Consider the following 17816-nt stretch of genomic DNA (forward strand, 5'->3'; position numbering starts at 1 on the left):
CAATCCACTCCTGAAGCTGGACCCCCTCCCAATTTCAACTCTTTTAAACCTGCTAAGACCTAAGGATGAAAGTGACTGTGACTGTGATAGGTTTGCCATCATCAAGTGCTTCAGACTCTTCTTTTCAGCAGAAGTTCTGCTAACGTAATTATCACATAATAGATGAAACTGTGTCTAAAGTAAAAAAGAAACACTACGTTTTTCTGAAGAAAACTTGAAATAAGATGAAACTATTTCATAATGACACTGCGAGTCATTAAATGTTTCAGAGTTCTGTTATTTGTGATTCATAGATGTCTGGCTCTACATGTTTGTAAGTACAACTTCGAAGAAGTAATTTAACACACGAAACACACACTTTTGCATTTTCAATAGGTTTACCCTCTTCAAAATAAAGTCTTAATCAACTTCATCAATACCCAGCTTCCTATTTCCATATCTATATATTTGTCAGAGAGTGCTGAATGGTGTCACACAACAGTTTCAAATGGTTTCTTCAGCCACTCGGGAATATTTACTCTGTCTGGTCTATCTGACATAATTTCCTTTGCTCTGCATTTTCTCTCAACATTATGATTCAATCCATAAACGTGAATATTCGAGGAATTAGAAAACAGATTCACAGGCTGTTCAGGTATAAACAAATGAACAAACAGTGAACGTAACTCACCTCTTACCTGGCCTACTGCTCATGTCACGCTGCTGTTACTGTTTGAATCTTCAGCGTTGCAGAGTTTACTTTGTCTTCTGTATGGCTGTCTGACCTTTTTCTATGTCACTTTTAGTGTCGCCATTTATCCTGTGCTGTTTTAAAAAAAGTTATCAGTGTATTTTAGTGTTAACCTAAGTTACAACACTGTAGACTGTTAGCATGAATATGTTTTATTATTGTTAGCATCTTTACCAAGATTCAAATTAACATTACTTTTGCTAGTTGGACTCCAAAAGAACTAAAGACGTGTTCATAATTTGCCTTGTGAAGCCGGACTAGCATCTGGGGAAGTAACACAGACATCTCAACTTATCAACGCATGTCTTCGAGGAAGGTACAGATATGGATTTATATTTCTCTATACATGTTAATTATATCTATTGTTTTGTTCCTTTACATTTGATGGTTACAGGGTTGTATATGTATATGTTCCTTGTTCTCTGGCGTTATTTTTTTATTTATTAAACTTTAATTAGACTATATTAAATGTCTTGGTCACAAATGCATTGTCTTGTTACATTGAAGAAACTTGTTTGGGTACCACATACTTACTCATGAGTCTTACACTCATTTTTATTCTTATGTGTTACACATTGAGATGATCAATCAGATTGTTGCTGCTGACTCATTCAGTTCATCACAAAATTGCACAATTATTTAAAATCTGCTGCAAATTCAGTTCTTTAAGACGAAAACAGAAAACTCTTCCAGATCCTGTAGGGCAGGAGTACTATAAACTCACATAAAAAATGTAAAAAGAAACAGACGTGGACACAGGTGCATTAACTGAAGCATTTCTTCCCTCCACTGGTACAGAACAGAATTCATACAAAAAGACAACGAAGAGTGAAAGCAGGCAAGAGACTACTTTTTCCAGAACGACAGGATGAGCAGATGAACTGAGAGCGACTGGAAAGAAACTGCTTCAGCAGATACATTGAAAAACAATGAGTCTAAGAGATGATGAAAACTCAGTCTTGCAACCACAACCTGACAGGATGGAGGGGCTTCATGGTGTTTAGCTGGAAACAAAACAAGCGAGAGACAGTTAAATGTACGTCTGTGCCTCAGCAGGACATTCAACAGGAAGCAATTGACTCCCTCTCAAATGACATACAATACTCTTATCACTACTTACATAGATGTCATGTCATTGAGGGCATGGTCCAGTTCCTCACTGATGGCTTTGTACTTGAGTTTCTGTGCATAAAGCTCATCTGTACGTCCACACACAGACCCAACAAAGGTGTTTTCAAAGGGAAAGAAAGGAAGAGAAAGGCTGAAATCACGTGGAAAGGTATGGGCATGGATGACAAAGAGACTTAGTCACCAGGAAAATCTCCATCTTTGCAATGTATTAAAATCCAACAGAAGAGAAACTTAAACCTATGTGTAGCCCTAAAAAACTGGAGGACCCATGGGGATCAGAGTGTTAGTAGAACAATACAATATAATTACAGACATATAATATAATTCCAATTGCATTGGATTGGAAATAGAACAAGGACAACATGTCAAATGTTGGTATGGAGGAGTTTGCTTTTTCAAACATATCTGCTAAATTTAAATTTGATCCCAGCAACAAACAAGTTGGGACGGGGACACGCTTACCAACTCTTTTAACTTTACTTTCCAAAGCAACATTTATGTGTGCCCATAAACATATTTGGGAAAATGTTAACTTAATGTTAATGTACCTTCCAGATCATCGATGGTCTTCTCCAACTTGGCCACAGATCTCTCAGCAAACTCGGCTCGGGTCTCAGCCTGTTCATAGTAAATATTTTGTGTGAACATATACTACTGGAGTCTTTACTGGAGGTATAGTATGAATACTATACTGGAGGTATAGTATGAATTTAAATTCACAACTTATATAAATTGCAGGTTTGCAGTATTTAAATGTCATCCAGCCCTCATGCTCACCTCTTTCAGCTTGTCAGTCAGGATCTTGATCTCTTCCTCATACTTGTCCTCTTTTTGAGAGTACTGAGGAGAGAAATAACATCATGCAGATACAAATCTCTGTGAAAGTCAGTCCACATGTGACAACTTGAATCCAAACTATGTCAGGAAACAGCACTGAATAACAAACCCCCTTGCAACTGAAAGACCCATAGACATGAATGCAGATGTGCCTTTACTTCAGTGCACCTGCATCCTATTCTTTCTTCAGAGCATGACAGGACATTGAGCGTGCTGTGCTGGTCTGAATACTGTAGCCTGGCCTTACCTTCTCAGCCTGGGCCTCCAGAGACTTGAGGTTGTTGGTGACGTTTTTCAGTTCCTCCTCCAGCTCAGCACATTTCCTTGTTTAGGTTTTATATCAGGGAAAGAGAAGTAGGCACATCAGATCACACCATTAGTTTGAAGAAAACTGTGAATAGTGGTAGGAAGCGGATATTTTAAAGAGGCCATATTATGCTACTTGGTGCATAGACTGTAACCATTGTAATGTTGTATATTCATATTAAGCAAATAGAGAAATGACTCAAAAGCCAAATAATACACCTCAGTCTGCTCGATAAACATTGTTGGGAGACTTTGCTGTTGACTGTGTTATGACATACAGCTACTATGAAGTCCATAAAAAGAATTTCCATTTTACATATCATTGTGTCCATAGCCCAGATACGCCAGGAATGTGGGGATTAGTCCCAAATGTTACGAGAAGCAGTAAACAAAGTCAAATCAAGAGGGAAAAGTTAAACACTCACGCCTCAGCGAGCTCCGCCCTCTCCTCTGTACGCTCCAGTTCTCCTTCTACAATCACCAGCTTACGAGCCACCTGAACAAATGCATTATAACTCAAATTATAGTCCTAAAAACATCATCATTTTCAATCAACCTATCAGAGGCTTGTTCAAGTGCAGTCATTGTTCATATAGATATGTTAGAAATATGCCTCAGGTTTCCAGCAGAACATTGCTTGAGATAGTGGGAAATCTGGAGGGAGTACATGGTCTCTAAAACACTTACAGAAACTGGATCATTTCTATCTAAAGCATCGACAGACAGACGGGGTGGCTGCCCTCCTCCTTGGGCAAGATACTGAACCCCAAGTTGCAAGTCAGATCAGATCATCATCTCTGCCATCAGTGTGTGTGTGCTTGTGTGTGCATGCACACTTGGCTGAATGAGATGCAGTGTAAAGTGCTTTGAGTGCCAGTTAGGCAGATAAGTGCAGACCATTTACCATTGCAGAACAATACATTAAACTTTGCTCACTGAGATGATCAGCTTCATTACAGATGCAGAATTTGATAAATCAAGAGTGGAGAACTCTACTAGTCTACAATAACTAAAGGGTATATTTAAGTAGACAAACAAGAGAGAGGATGATACCATATGATCAGTGTATTAAACTAAGAGTAAATCACAGGGGTGGGAATGTTCAAGCCTGTGGGTGTTTGGACGGCTGAATGGAGTCGACTACAACTTGAGGACCGTTGCCATAGACCAGGGAGTGCTGACTGGTGTAGACTTTTTCTTCACCGTTACCTGACTTTAATGCCTCTGAATATTTATGATGGTACTTAAGGAACAAAAAAACCAAACATTCACTGGAAGCAGTTTTAAACAATGTCAAAGAATGCTAATACTTAATAATAATATAATAATCTTTGGACTTTCTTTTATTTATGTTGAACATAAGATGTAAAAAACAACAGTGCAGCACTGTATTCAGCAAAAATCTTCTTGCAGATTTCAGTGACTAACTAAAGAAAACATACCTCCTCATACTTGCGGTCGGCCTCTTCTGCAATGTGTTTAGCCTCCTTCAGCTGAATCTCCTGGAGCTCCATCTTCTCCTCATCCTTAAGGGCTCTGTTCTCAATCACCTTCATACCTCTGCACACCAACAGACCAAATTATTAGGAATGTTGGTCTATAAAGCCAAGGAGCAGAAATATAAAATACTTGCATTGAATAAATATCAGTTTTTGTTCAGAAATCAAGGGAATTTTCTGCTGCTAGTTTCAGATGTCCGTCTTCACTAGACATTTCTTTTACATATGAAAGTCATAAGGTAACCCCTTTCTGCTTTACAGTGATAAGGAGAGAGACTGTCTTCCTGTAAAATATGATAATATAGGTAATTTAAACCAGGAGCCAACTGTTTGAAGACAGCTGGAGTCCACTTTACTCAGCCATCTAGTAATTGACACAAAAACATTTGTGAGTCCACAAAACACAGGATTTTTGCAAAAGAGACTGGAGCTAAAGTTCAGTGTGGCACAACTGTCTGCTGTTACTGTAATCAGTCACGTGAAAGAAGTAGGAACTTTTTAGAAAAACATGTCATGTGTGTCACTAACCCCAACTAGGTTTATTTAGTACCAAACCTAACCCACATATCTTTCTGCCTGAACTCATCCAAAGTACTTTCTCTGCACAGTTGTTGTGAAGCGTTGAGTGTGCAGCAGCCATTTTTGTGCTTGAGACCAAAAGCTGTGCAATTTCAACAGATGCCTCCCTACATGGGGGCCTCCTTACAACAAATGCTCATGTGGGGTGTATAAGAGTAGAATGGGGCCACATGCAAGTGATCTGAGAGGGAAACCTTCTTCAGTAGTGAAGTCGTTGGGTCTTCATTGTTTGGCAAATATGTGCTTTCTGTTGTGGGGAGTTTGCTTTAACTTTGCAGCACCAGCCTGATAAGAACAAGGGGCATATTTTTGCTCCAGTGGCTCAGCATGTGGTTTAACATGTCACTGTGCAACATTGCTATATTTGTGTAGTCAAGACCATGTGACATTATGTTAAGGTTATACACACAGTGTAGTGGCAGCGATGCTGTCTGTCATCACACAAGCATGAAGCTTTTAACCATGATGATTAATGAAACTTTAAACTGGCCCTGGGCACTGGTCTCGCTGTGATTTCAGTAGCAAAATCACAAGAAGGAGTCACCTCTCGCTCTCGTCAGCAGCTTTCTCAGCCTCCTCTAGCTTCTGCAGAGCTGTTGCCAGTCTCTCCTGAGCTCGGTCCAGCTCCTCCTCCACTAGCTGGATACGTCTGTTCAGAGAGGCCACTTCTGCTTCAGCCTGAGCACAAATAAACATGGTGCTGACTCATTCAAACAAGGTTAATGTGAAAAATGTAAAAGTAAAATACGTTGCTTTTTCTAAGAATGCAGTGTGAAACGAGGTGTGTTTTCTCTGAGGATACAGACTCACTTTAAATGATAAAACATTACATTTCTATTCGTTTGTATTGGTTTCATGTACACTAAATAGACTATTTAAATCTAATAATTAGCTTAGTCTTTCTCCAAAAGGAAATAAACTTGGAGCAAGGGATGATCTACCTAAAATGGATGTGGACCATTGTTAAGCTCACAGTCAAGGTTGAGCGACTGACATCATGGCCAAAATAAGGCTCTGAATCCCTGCGACAGCTGAGAAGTCCATGCAGGGCGTGATTAGAATGGAATGCATGATGGAGAAACTGTGAATCAACTGGGATTGGTTTACACTGGCAGCATCACAGCTTTTATTAGAGGCTCAGGTCAGGCTCAAATTATATGGCAGCATGAGAAGGCACAAAGTATGTTTTTAGTCTCTACAATAACTGCTTGTAGACAATACAATGTCACAGGCTGTGTATTGTACTTTTGGAATCGTGCTACTCACATCAGCAGCTTTTTTATCAGCCACCTCGAGCTTCTCCTGGGCATCCTTCAAGGCCTCAGAGTACTTATCAAGCTCGTCCTCTGTCCCCTTCAGTTTTTTTTGCATTTGCAGAAGTTCGTCTTCATGCTGACGGAGTGGGAGACCAAACAAAGAGTTAGAAAGGCGCTATATCTTATTCCGAACCCTTAAAGTTTGTTTAAATACTTAAATATAACCATGTCTATGAGTTCTGCTGTTCTGATGTGGTCACATTTATTTTAGGCATGTCTTAAAACAATACCCACTTGCACATATGTGTGATACGTTGAAACAATAATCAACTTTGCAGCAGGATTTTTTTTTTGTAGTGTTCTGCTAGTACTGTCTATTAAAAGATCCTTAACTAGTGAACTCTCCGTGCAACTGACAGTGGGCAGTCCTCCTTCTGTGCGAAACCAAGCTTCTGCAAAACCATGTAACAGTTACACAAATTCAGGGGATATCTTCTTTTAGTTCCCTTTTTGTGATTCCCTGGATGCTAGGAACTGTAACAATGAGAAATGAGCACTGATTGTCAACAGACAGTTACAATATCGTGGACCTTTGAAATGAATTGATTAATAACATTTTTACACACATAAATCTGGGGTTTGAACTCTTGGAACTAGAACTGGAACTGTCGGGGAATGCAAAAGCGTTTATAGATTTTCCTAAGCAGGAGTGAAAAGCCTGCTGTCACCGAGGGTTCAGAGATGCAATAAATCATACAAATGGGGGTAATGACACACACAGTTGGGCATCCTCTCCTCGGTGGCATCTGTGAAAGCCTTGACGTAGCTGTGTAAAAGACAAAAGAGAGCAGCTCAAATACACCTGATCAGTGACTGTATATGGAGGTTGTGTATCCGGCTGCCTCCTTTAGAAGGATGTGAGAACTGTTGGATGGTTCCCTCCCTCGCACTGGCATTAAAAATGTTGGGAGGGGGAACACATGTTCTTAAACAAACTGACAAGTACTTTATCAGACTGCAGTTTACTAATAAAAACTTAAACCAGAAATTGCAATCCAGGGCTTTAACATTACCAGGGTCTAGTTTCACCACATCACAGGATCCCACCCCCACCACACCAGCGAAACTGCCTCTATGTAATCATGTTGGTTGTTCATGCAGTGTCCTGTAGGAACATGAATGTAGCTGCACATTTCTAAGCAGAACACACATTAAAACTAATTCTCAAATGACTTTGACTAGTGTGGTGGCTGTGGTACAGAGTTCGTTCACCAGTCACAGAGTCAGCAGTTGGACCCCTGGTGTCCTTGGGCAAGACAGTGAACCCAGGCCAGAGAAGTGCCATCATTACCATCTGTGTGAGCCCTAACTCCTGTGTGTAGTGGTTTAATAGAAATATTACTTCTTTCAAACGGTGGCTAATCAGATGTGTAGAGCTTTTATTCACCATCCTTCATGAAATCAATTATTTATAAGATGACTAGTGAAGTCTTCAGGGGTCCACCCAGTTCATTCTATTTAAGACCTGACTGAGGGCCAGCTTGTTCTTAATCTGACTGCATTAGGTAGGGTCCTGTTGTGTTACAGCAGGTATTGGGCCTGTGTGTTAAGATATCTAACACCCACGTGGAGCAAAGTGGACTCTCTGACCCCATTTGGACCTGGCATTAAGATGTAATCTGTTTCTGGATAAGGATAAAACATGTAAATGTCAGAAAACACTGTGATCTCAGTGATCAGATTAAATCCAGATGTGGTCTAGCTCTGTGTTAAAGTTGTTAGTCCACAGAAAGTGAACCTGCCCAGCAAGCCGCTTCTTCCTGATGATTTAATTCATATTCTGCCTAGTAACAACAAAGTATATTCTCAATAGTGACTCATGTTGGTCATCAAAAATAGTCATATTAAAAGTAAAAAATAGAAGTGCTGACAACTTTCCAAATATATATAATGTCTTAGCACACATTCAATTCGATTTAAATTCAATTCAGTTTTATTTGTGTAGTGCCAAATCACTACAGAAGTTATCTCGAAGGCACTTTGCAGTGTAAAGTTTAAGACCTAACAAAATATATTGTATGCAGAATTATATAGAAACGTCAACAATAACATGACTAGGCGACAGTGGAGAGGAAGAAACAGCCATCAGCCTTTACCAATGTAGTTTGTGTATTGGCTAATTTCTCAGGGCTTCTGACGCTCTGTGCCTGTATTGTACGTGCACTACCTCAGTGAGCGCCTGGGTATCCTCCACTGTACCACCGTACCAGCAGGTAGAATCTGAATCCAAGGATCAAAAATGATCTATTAGCATTAAATTCCATTACCCCTGCATTTAACTTCCATTAACTGCATTAATGTAACCACCAAGCTTACAAGGCAAGTACTAGATAAATGTCTGCTTGTGTTTTTGTTGGATCACGGTGTAACATGGGTCTTTGGCGATCAGATCACTCAAACGAGGTCTGGGACACATCTGACCACATATCTTTTGTAGTGCAAATATGAATGTGTCTTGATGCTTACCTTACAAGGGCGTCATCAGTGCAGGACATTGTGGTTATTTTTTTCGGTGCGAGTTTGTCTACTATTGCAGCGGGCTAGGTACAGCTGTCTTTCAGACATGTTGACATATGTATGTTAGCAGAGGTGATACAGCAGTAACGAATCTGAACACAAGGTCTCCACTGGGTAGCTTGAGGACTCATGTATGTGGACAGGTGTGAACGTCGATTTGTCCACTGAATATGATGAAATGCATGTTGGGTGATTCAATTACCCAACATGCATTTCACAATGTTCAAACTGAACGCCTTTGCTCCTCCCGTGTGATGGCAGTGATTTACAGTTACAAAATATTAAATCATTTAGGATTCGAGGCTGGTGGATTACAACATAGTACTAACCAACTGGAGCCCAGAAAAGTATCAGGTGTTGGGTCATGTTTGTGAAGCTTAGGGCTCAGGCTATTTTAAATTTAGAATTGATTAGCTTTTTACATTTCAGATGTGATAAATATTTCTCTCATTTACTCTGCAAGTCAATGAATGCTATGTGTTGGACCCAGTGTCCATTTAGAACTTGAAAGATGCAATAATAATCAAGACTGTAGCTCTGGGTCTGTGGCTTGTGCAGATCTCAATTTGGCTGTGCTGGTCTTCAAGGATACAGGCCTGGTAAGGGTTTCAGTTTTAGGCCTGTGTTGAACTCTTCGTTAGACTGATCAAGTTGTCATGTGACACAGTTTGAGGCGCTAGTAAACAACATCCACCCACACTACTGGTCATATCTGACAGTAAGCAGACACATTTGAGGCGGTGGCAGGAACACACATTATTATACTTATGCTGCTATGAATAGCTGTGGTAGATTAACATAGCAGGTTTATGAGACAACTAAAGAAAATCAAGTCATGACAAATATCAGTATGAAAGGCTACATCAATTCTCTGCCTCTGTTAAAAAACTCCCACTGGCCTGATGAGAAAGGCCTTGCTGGTGTTCACAACCCACCTGTTTACTTCTATCTTCAGCTGCTTTCTTGTCTGCTTCAGCTTGTTCAGCTTGATCCAGCGCATTCTCCTTGTCCAACTTCAGCATAAGCATCTTCTTTTTGATGGCCTCCATTTTGACGAGCTTCTGCAGCTAAGCACTAAGTGAGGAGACAGGAAGATAAATGGGTGCAGGATGGACGGACCTGAGAGTCTGGCAAACTCGTGGGGACACCAAACTCTAACAAAGACAGAGGGAGATCATTTATAAGACAGCGGAGGAGACACTCCCACTTCTAAGCCCCTAAAGCTACAGTACCCACATGGCTTCCTCCTCTGTGTCCCCGAGTCACAATTCAAATGCCTCAGTTTGATAAACTGTAATTTGAAATCAGTTCTGTAAACACATGAATACTCAATCACTCAAACAAAGTAAACCAACATATTAAAAAGAAAAAAAAGAAATAAAATGTTTTAAAACATTTACTTTTATTCATAATTAAAACCAGATTTCCATATTTTGTACAACATAACAGTTAGAATGCTCCTTAATGTTTAAATTGTTCTTATGCATGTGTAGCTGACTGGATGAGATGCTGTGAGGTACAAACACAATACAGACACCGGAGAGAGATGCCTGTCCTGTAACCCTATTCCATCACCTGGCCTTTAATAGCTATAACTGGATTTCTCTTGGGGATGGACAGGGTAGAGAACTAGGAGGGGGGATATGTCAGATATTCCCCTCTCTAGGCCCCAGTTGGGTTATTAATAAACATCTTTTGGCTGACATTGTCTAGAGGATTAGACTGAGCAACTGTGTCTGTGCAGCTATGAACACAAACACACAGGCAAGAACCGATGAAGGCAAAAGGGACAAAGAGAATCTCTACTGAAATATGTTCCTGAGGGTAAAAGGTGAAAGTGACTAAACCGTATGATATTCATCAAAATTCCTTAGTTTACCATCAAACCAGCAGTCAGATGAGAAGGCTGATATCAGTTTCCTCTCTGTGAGTCTGACCTTTGCTACTAGAGGGTCTGAGGGCATTGATATGAGCTACGCAGTGCAGCCTAATGATGCTTGTACGCTCTATATGGTGACAGGACTCCAGTGCATCATAAAGAGGAATGGGCTCTGTATAATTTTAGGAGCTGATTAACATTTGTTGTTGGAAAATTTAATCTGAACCAATTTACTTTGCTGAAAAGGTTGTTCGAATGGCAACTTGGCCAGTTTTCAACTTATTTCCTTGTATGTGTGTATTGTGGTAGCAAATTTCTCTCAGGTACTAGCTAAAAGAAACAGATTATGTCACCTGGGAGATTTTTATCCATTTAAATGATGTCATCTAGCTACTTGTCAAGCAACCAGATGACATCATCTCCCCAAGAAGGTTTTTCAGCTAGACGTAGAGAGAATAGAGTAAGTTTAGGAAAGAAATTCAATACCATCAAGTAGGACCATAGAAAGCATGCTGAAAAGAAGTAATTGGAAAGATCAGTAAATCAAATCAAAGGTGTGTTTAACTGCATTTCTCACATTGTTTTGAAGTTTGCTGTGAGAACATATCATTTATTAAATACAGTGGAATGAAAGTATGTGAACCTTTTGGAATTTTGTGGTTTTCTGCATTAATTTGTCATATAAATCAAGAGTATAAAAAATGTAATGTGCCTAAAATAATAACATAAAAAATTCAGATCTTTCATGTCTTCAACCATAAAAACCTCATGGTGTTAATGGAAAAAGTATGTGAACCCTGTAGCTGTGGATCAGACCTGCACATCGTTCAGGAGAAATTTTAGCCCATTCTTTGTGGCAGAACTGCTTTAGCTTTGTCATTTTCTTTCGATGTTTCATGTGTATGACTCTCTTCATGTTGTTACATAGCATATCTATTTAGTTCAGATCTGGGCTTTGACTCTGACTTGGACACTCCAAAAGGGGGATTTAGTTTTTCTAAAGCCATTCTGTTGTGGACTTGCCCTGGTGTTTTTTTTGTTCACTGTCCTGTAACATCACCCAACTTCTACAGAGTTTCAGCTGACGTACAGACGTCTCACATTATCCTGAATAATTTTTAAATTTAATTTTTATTTATTTTTTTACATTTGGGAATTCATGTTCATCATAATCACTGCAAGCTGCCCAGTCCTTGATGCAGGAAAGCAGGTCCGAATCATGATCTTTCCTCCACCACACTTTAAGATTGGGATGTGCCCCTCCTATGCCAGATATAGTTTTGTGGGTTGTAGCCACAGTTCCAAAGCACATTTTTCTTGTACTTAGATGAAGAACGAATAATGTTTAATGAGAAATTAATGCAGAAAACCATCAAATTCCAAAAGGTTCACATACTTTTCCTTTCCACTGTAATTAGGACAAAAGAAACATAGAATTACTAAAAACATGTTATTTCATTATTATTTAAGTGATTACAGGGTGGCACAGTTAGCATTTGGGGGTTAGCAATGATAAGCCTGGTTCAACTCCACGGGTCGGCCAAGTGTATTTCTCTGTGGAGTTTACATGTTCTCCACATGTCTGTGTGGGTTTTCTCCAGATACTCCGGCTTCAGGGGTCAGTAGTTGTCTTTCTCTGTGTCAGCCCTGTGACACAGGCAACCTGTCCAGGGTGTACCCCACCGCTCACCCAATGACACTGGAAATATGCTCCACCACCTCCGCAACCTTCAATAGGACAAGTGGTTAGGATAATGCAAAGATGAATATATTACAATGTAAAATGTTTTTTACTAATAATTTTTTATTAATAATGTAGCCATAAAACAGAAATGTTTTCATATATGACCACATTGCACCAATATTAGCGTTCCGTCATTGGCTTTCTGAAGATAAGGTCACACTAAAGTGGGAATTCAACAAATTACACGATTCCAAATGAGCATGTGTGATGTCTACTCCAGAAACACAGAGCTGTCATTCTAATGTACATGCTGTATGTTTCTAACCAGTTTTACTACAATGTTCAGAATTCACAATATTCCATTGTACTACTCTTTGTCCTCTTGGTGCAAATAATACATAAATTAAAAAAGACATAAAGACAATATCTCTATGTATCAGTCAGTTCATGTAACATCAGTGACATGTTATGTCTACTTTCACTAGTACCTAGGCCAAAAAATCTAATGAATGTTTATCAACACGACACAAATCTAGTTTGTATTACAACTTTTATTTTTTTTATATAGCAATGCAATCAACATGAATGACAATAGGGTGTGCAAAAGTAAGTTGTTTAATGTTAGACCTTTCACTGTCAGTATCTGAGTATGTAACACTTCATACTGCTTGCAGTATCTCATACATGTTCTTATTATTTTGGCTTTAAACATTATTCACCATTAATAATTTAACGTATTCTGCTGTTTTAAGTAGCAAAAGTTATTAAAATGCAAAGATGCCACTGAGTGTAGCCTTAAATACAAATACATTCAGAGAAGTGCATGTACAGTTAATAAGCTTTTAAGGATTACTGAGAAAATGTTTTGCAGCCACTGTAAGATAGATAGATAGATAGATAGATAGATAGATAGATAGATAGATAGATAGATAGATAGATAGATAGATAGATAGATAAGCAGGTCAGACATTACAAAGAAAAACACAATAAGGCTATTTCCATTTTAGTCATTACAAAGATCGACAGATCTTGATTTCAGGTGAGACAGGTTTCAAAACATGCAAAACATCAAACCATATGCACTCTTGCTTGACTTTTTCTTTTCTAGAAAGCAAGAAACTGAAGCTAACACTAATGAGTTCACATCATGTGTCTGCTTTGAAATCTAAACATGTCTACTCCTGTAAAAAGGATAATAAATAATTTTTTGTTAGATTGAATTTCTTCTGTTACACCTTTTAGTTAAAATATGTATGCTGTTTGCCGAAATAGCGCCCCCATAGCAGCAGGCATCTGTTGACATTACACCCCTTGGGGCCAGGCACCAAAATGGCAAGAGGCATCTGACTGCAGGCAAAAATGCAAATAAGATAACGACTTTTAACCTGATGTAAATGTTACTTATCATCCCCATCATCTTCAAGTCTATCTTCTGCCAAAACAGCTCCTATCTTCAGTACTACTTCCTGCCAAGGTCGAAGCAGTCCACCACCTTTGTTTGCAACTAGATAGTCCTGAAAGTGGTAGGTTGTGTAACACAATCTTTCGTTCGCAACAGTATAAACATGCTGCATTACAATTTCATTCAAACATGTTGGTTTGGTTGCTTTTAGGCATAAAGACACATGGATTAGGATTAGGCACAGAATAAACATGGCAGGACAATGCACGGTTTCTGTATTTCTCTCTCTCGGGTACTGAATGTAAGTCATCTGATTATACATGTAGATCAAAAACTGTAATGTTGTCCTTAATTATTGTTTAGGATGTGAAAAATAAATTACAGCAACACAGCATCTGTGCTCAACACTGTTAGGTCTGAATTTGTTTCTAATATATCACTTCAGTGAGCAAAATATTACGCAATCTTGAGTTGTATTGCATTTATCTAATCACTTTATGATTTTATAAAGTAATGGTTGTTTAAATAGATCAGTTTTTATCCTGAACCACACCTCCACATCTGCAGCACATGCAATTTGGCAAGTGAATAAAGAAATTCATCTAAATAATTGCATTCTCTGTGATTAATTAAACTGAATGAATCATCTATATCTTTGTGATAACTTCTGGATTTGCTGATAAATGCTTTGTGTCCAGGTGATAGTTCAGGCTTGAGATACTCAAATTCTCCAAGAATAAACCATGCTGTTCCCAGCAGTTCCATCTGGGTGTTTTTTAAGTGTAAATGTTCTCTTTATGGGACCAATCACTGTTGGTGATTTTTTGATGCAATATTGTTTCTGGGAATAATTTATCAAAATGAACACATTTCTGACAGTTAAGTAATATGTATATAAGGGCATCTTCTTGTATTGCCAAATTAACTACAGACAAAAACACTGACATTTCCTATGTTTAATAATTGGGGGTGATGGTGCAGTGATATTTCTCTTAATTTGTCCCTCATAGTGTGACATTATTTAAAATCAGTTCTTCTATCTTTTATTTATTTTAAGCTACACATATCATGTGAGCATATCATTGGCAAACTAGCAAAATGAGAGCACTCCTTTCATGCACTGGCAATATGATGTGTTTTTATGCTTGTCTGTCACAGCAGAGGTAACCTGACAACCACAAGTCAAACTAAACAAATAAAATCAGCTTCCAAGTAAAAGACTGGCCAGCTCTGACATAAAGTGTAAAAGTAGTTGAATGTTTTTCATGTATACTGTATGTGAAAACAATGTTGGGTTTTATTGCTGTTACATTATTTTATTGTAGATACAATTTTTATAAATGTATTGCATTGTGTGTTTACTAGTAAATGAGAGTTTGTTTTTTTTAACTTAAATATAATCAATAAAAAAAAAAAAAAATTATAATTCATCGTTTGCCTTTATAATCATGGTTATGGAGGGGCCAGAGAACTTTTCAAAGCTAAATTTTAAAGTAGCTAATTTTAACAAAAAATTATAATAATATAACATCATTTTCAAGTAGATTGTCTTCATCAGTGTGGCACAATGAGGTTTTTCTGGATTTTTATATACAGTACAATTACATGATTAAAATGTCACCATACTTTTCACATCTTCAAATAATTAGAATCTGAAATTTTACAAATACTTTACTAAAATTGTATTTACATAATGTCACTGGTATGAGAGCATAAGGTTTTACATTTGAAGTATTTGTTTTAGAACATGAACTGGTTTGGTGTATTCGCCAAAGAATCAAATACTAAAAAAAATGATGTGATTATGTGTAGCATAAATAAAAGTATAGTTTGTTTTTAATATGCAGTGAAAAGTGAGAAATCATGCAGAGAGGAAAAAGCAGTATCCACTGACATGCAAATTCAATGCTCCCCTGAAGGTGGTTTCATTAACACTAACATTAGCCACAGAGACAAAGGCCTTTATTTTCCTCAACATTACCCTGGAGTTCCTTGTGACCCCCCCAGATGCCATGCTCTTGGTGTATCTTTTTTGGTTGAGTGGTTCTGAGTACACGAGCCTGACAGCAGACTGGTTAGGCCAACACTCAATAATAATTAGAAGAATATGTTGAGCCTTTTATTCCATTTATTTTAGAGCGTCTGTTACTTTACAAATTAAGAGTTTGGCATAAAGAATATGACTACTACTAAACTATGACTATTTGTTTTAAATTAAATCATGTAACAGTAAATACAGTTAAGCTGCAATGATTAGTAGATTATTTGAAAAAATTGTACAAACTATTTTGATCATTGAAATCTTTCATGCATTCAAGCTTTTTCAAATATGAGGCCTTGTGGTTCTTACTTAAATTCATATTTTTTTTACTTTTGAGGTTTATACTTTTGAATAAAACAATCACTGTGCACTCACTATCTTGATCTCCTGATCTTTTACAAACTGAACAGTCAAGTATTTAAGAAAATAATCAGCAAATCAATCAATGGCATAATAACTATTTGTCACTGACACGTTAAAAATCAACGTCTGTCAGTGAAAGACAATTATCAGTTAATTGCAGCCCTGTACAACATTGTTAAAAATAACTCCTTTACTAACTGCAAAGTTTAATTGCCAGGCATATATTAATACTAATACTAAAATACTAATTATATATATAGTAATGTAACAGTCACAGGAGCCATGTTCTGTATTTTGTACTTTAAATACTTTAAGTATATTTTTCTGATATTATCCTGAAGCATTTACTGAAGGAAGATTTTTAATGCAGGACTAATGGAATATTTGTGTGGTGTGTGCAGACTAAGTACTTAATTTAAGGATCTGAAAACTACTTCCACTGCTGCCTACCATTCCAAAATACAACCTTTAAAGTAGCGGAGTAATAGAGTTTGTGCAAAAATGGAAAATTTTTATTTTAAACTGTATGCTATGCTATGTTGTTGTTTAGTTGTTTCACAATCACTTATTTATTTGTGTTTTTAAACACCTCATTTATGTCTTGCCAAGACCGAATACTTATTTTCATAGAATTTCCCTAATATATAAAAAAGCAAAGTGGCAGAAATGTCCTCTGAACTGTTGTATTAGTAAACAGAGCAGCCATCATAGCTTCATGACTGAACCCATTAAATATGGACAGCATGGGTATCACTGGGTAAGTATGCAAATGATCCACTAACGGTTGAGCAGCTAGTGTCATATACAATATATATAAAGTGCATATTTCATTTGCAAATACTTGTGCTGAAAACATTAGAGCCCTAATTATTTGTCAAATCTTTAGACTTAATGGTGAGAGTCTTCTAAGTAATATCCTTCTATTTTCCAGACCCTAGACCTTTGGTCAACTGATGGAAAATTCACACAAGCCGAGGCATAACTGGAAAATAAAACAACTCACTGACACAAGCTGTCTACTCAAAAGCAAAGCAGTTGAATAAATATTAAGACTTTCAAAAGATATTTGTGCATTGTTGTGTTTTCTAGTAGAAAGCATAACAATGCATATTGTTGGAGTCAATAAGTTTACATCATAATCATAATAGCTATAAGCTCATTAGCACTGTGTAATATGTTACGGATCAGATCTCTTCTGGAATATCTTGAAGATCTGAAAAAGAGAAAACAAATCAAAAACCAGTCAAATACTGTACATTTAGCAACATGAGAACAAGCCAAAACATCCAACCAGAGTTGAAAAGAACAGAAGACACTGAGACAGCCTGAATCCATGTGTAGGTATAGGCATCTATACTGTTGAACCAGGAACAAGCACCGGAGGAAAATGTTTCTGCGTTCTCCACAATCATGCACCCAAGATTGTACAGGTCTGGTTGGTTACCAGGGTTACAAGTTTCTCTGGGATGATCAGTCACTAGGTTCAATAAGGAGAGCACCAGCAGCAACTCATCTCAGTAAGCAACAAGACT

General features: G+C 37.8%; 2 protein-coding genes across 2 annotated transcripts in view; both read right to left on the reverse strand.

The window, feature by feature from the left end:
* Nucleotides 1-1257: 1257 nt before the first annotated feature.
* Nucleotides 1258-10078, reverse strand: tpm3 (tropomyosin 3). The gene is made up of 10 exons (XM_026350098.1): nucleotides 9851-10078; nucleotides 6349-6474; nucleotides 5627-5760; nucleotides 4447-4564; nucleotides 3430-3500; nucleotides 2946-3021; nucleotides 2639-2701; nucleotides 2410-2479; nucleotides 1851-1929; nucleotides 1258-1734 (listed from the first exon to the last, which is right to left on the reverse strand). Exons 1-10 carry the CDS (start codon nucleotides 9962-9964, stop codon nucleotides 1731-1733), a joined length of 855 nt encoding a protein of 284 aa, XP_026205883.1. The 5' UTR covers nucleotides 9965-10078; the 3' UTR covers nucleotides 1258-1730.
* A 2936-nt stretch (nucleotides 10079-13014) lies between these two features.
* Nucleotides 13015-17816, reverse strand: part of arhgef1a (Rho guanine nucleotide exchange factor (GEF) 1a) — a 30267-nt gene continuing 25465 nt past the window's right edge. The window contains exon 23 of the mRNA XM_026347554.1: nucleotides 13015-17497. Coding sequence (XP_026203339.1) covers nucleotides 17469-17497 — 29 coding nt within the window. The 3' untranslated portion in view covers nucleotides 13015-17468. The remainder of the gene's footprint in view (nucleotides 17498-17816) is intronic.

The sequence above is a fragment of the Anabas testudineus genome, chromosome 11 (assembly GCF_900324465.2).
Source record: "Anabas testudineus chromosome 11, fAnaTes1.2, whole genome shotgun sequence".
In the NCBI taxonomy this organism is placed as follows: domain Eukaryota; kingdom Metazoa; phylum Chordata; class Actinopteri; order Anabantiformes; family Anabantidae; genus Anabas; species Anabas testudineus.

Excerpts from the sequence above, each read along its gene's own strand:
- tpm3 (XM_026350098.1), bottom strand. The coding sequence starts at position 9,964 with ATGGAGGCCATCAAAAAGAAGATGCTTATGCTGAAGTTGGACAAGGAG. Across the intron at positions 5,761-6,348 it reads CTGATAAAAAAGCTGCTGAT|GCTGAAGCAGAAGTGGCCTC; the intron begins GTGAGTAGCACG and ends ATTTGTGCTCAG. Across the intron at positions 4,565-5,626 it reads GCTGCTGACGAGAGCGAGAG|AGGTATGAAGGTGATTGAGA; the intron begins GTGACTCCTTCT and ends GTTGGTGTGCAG.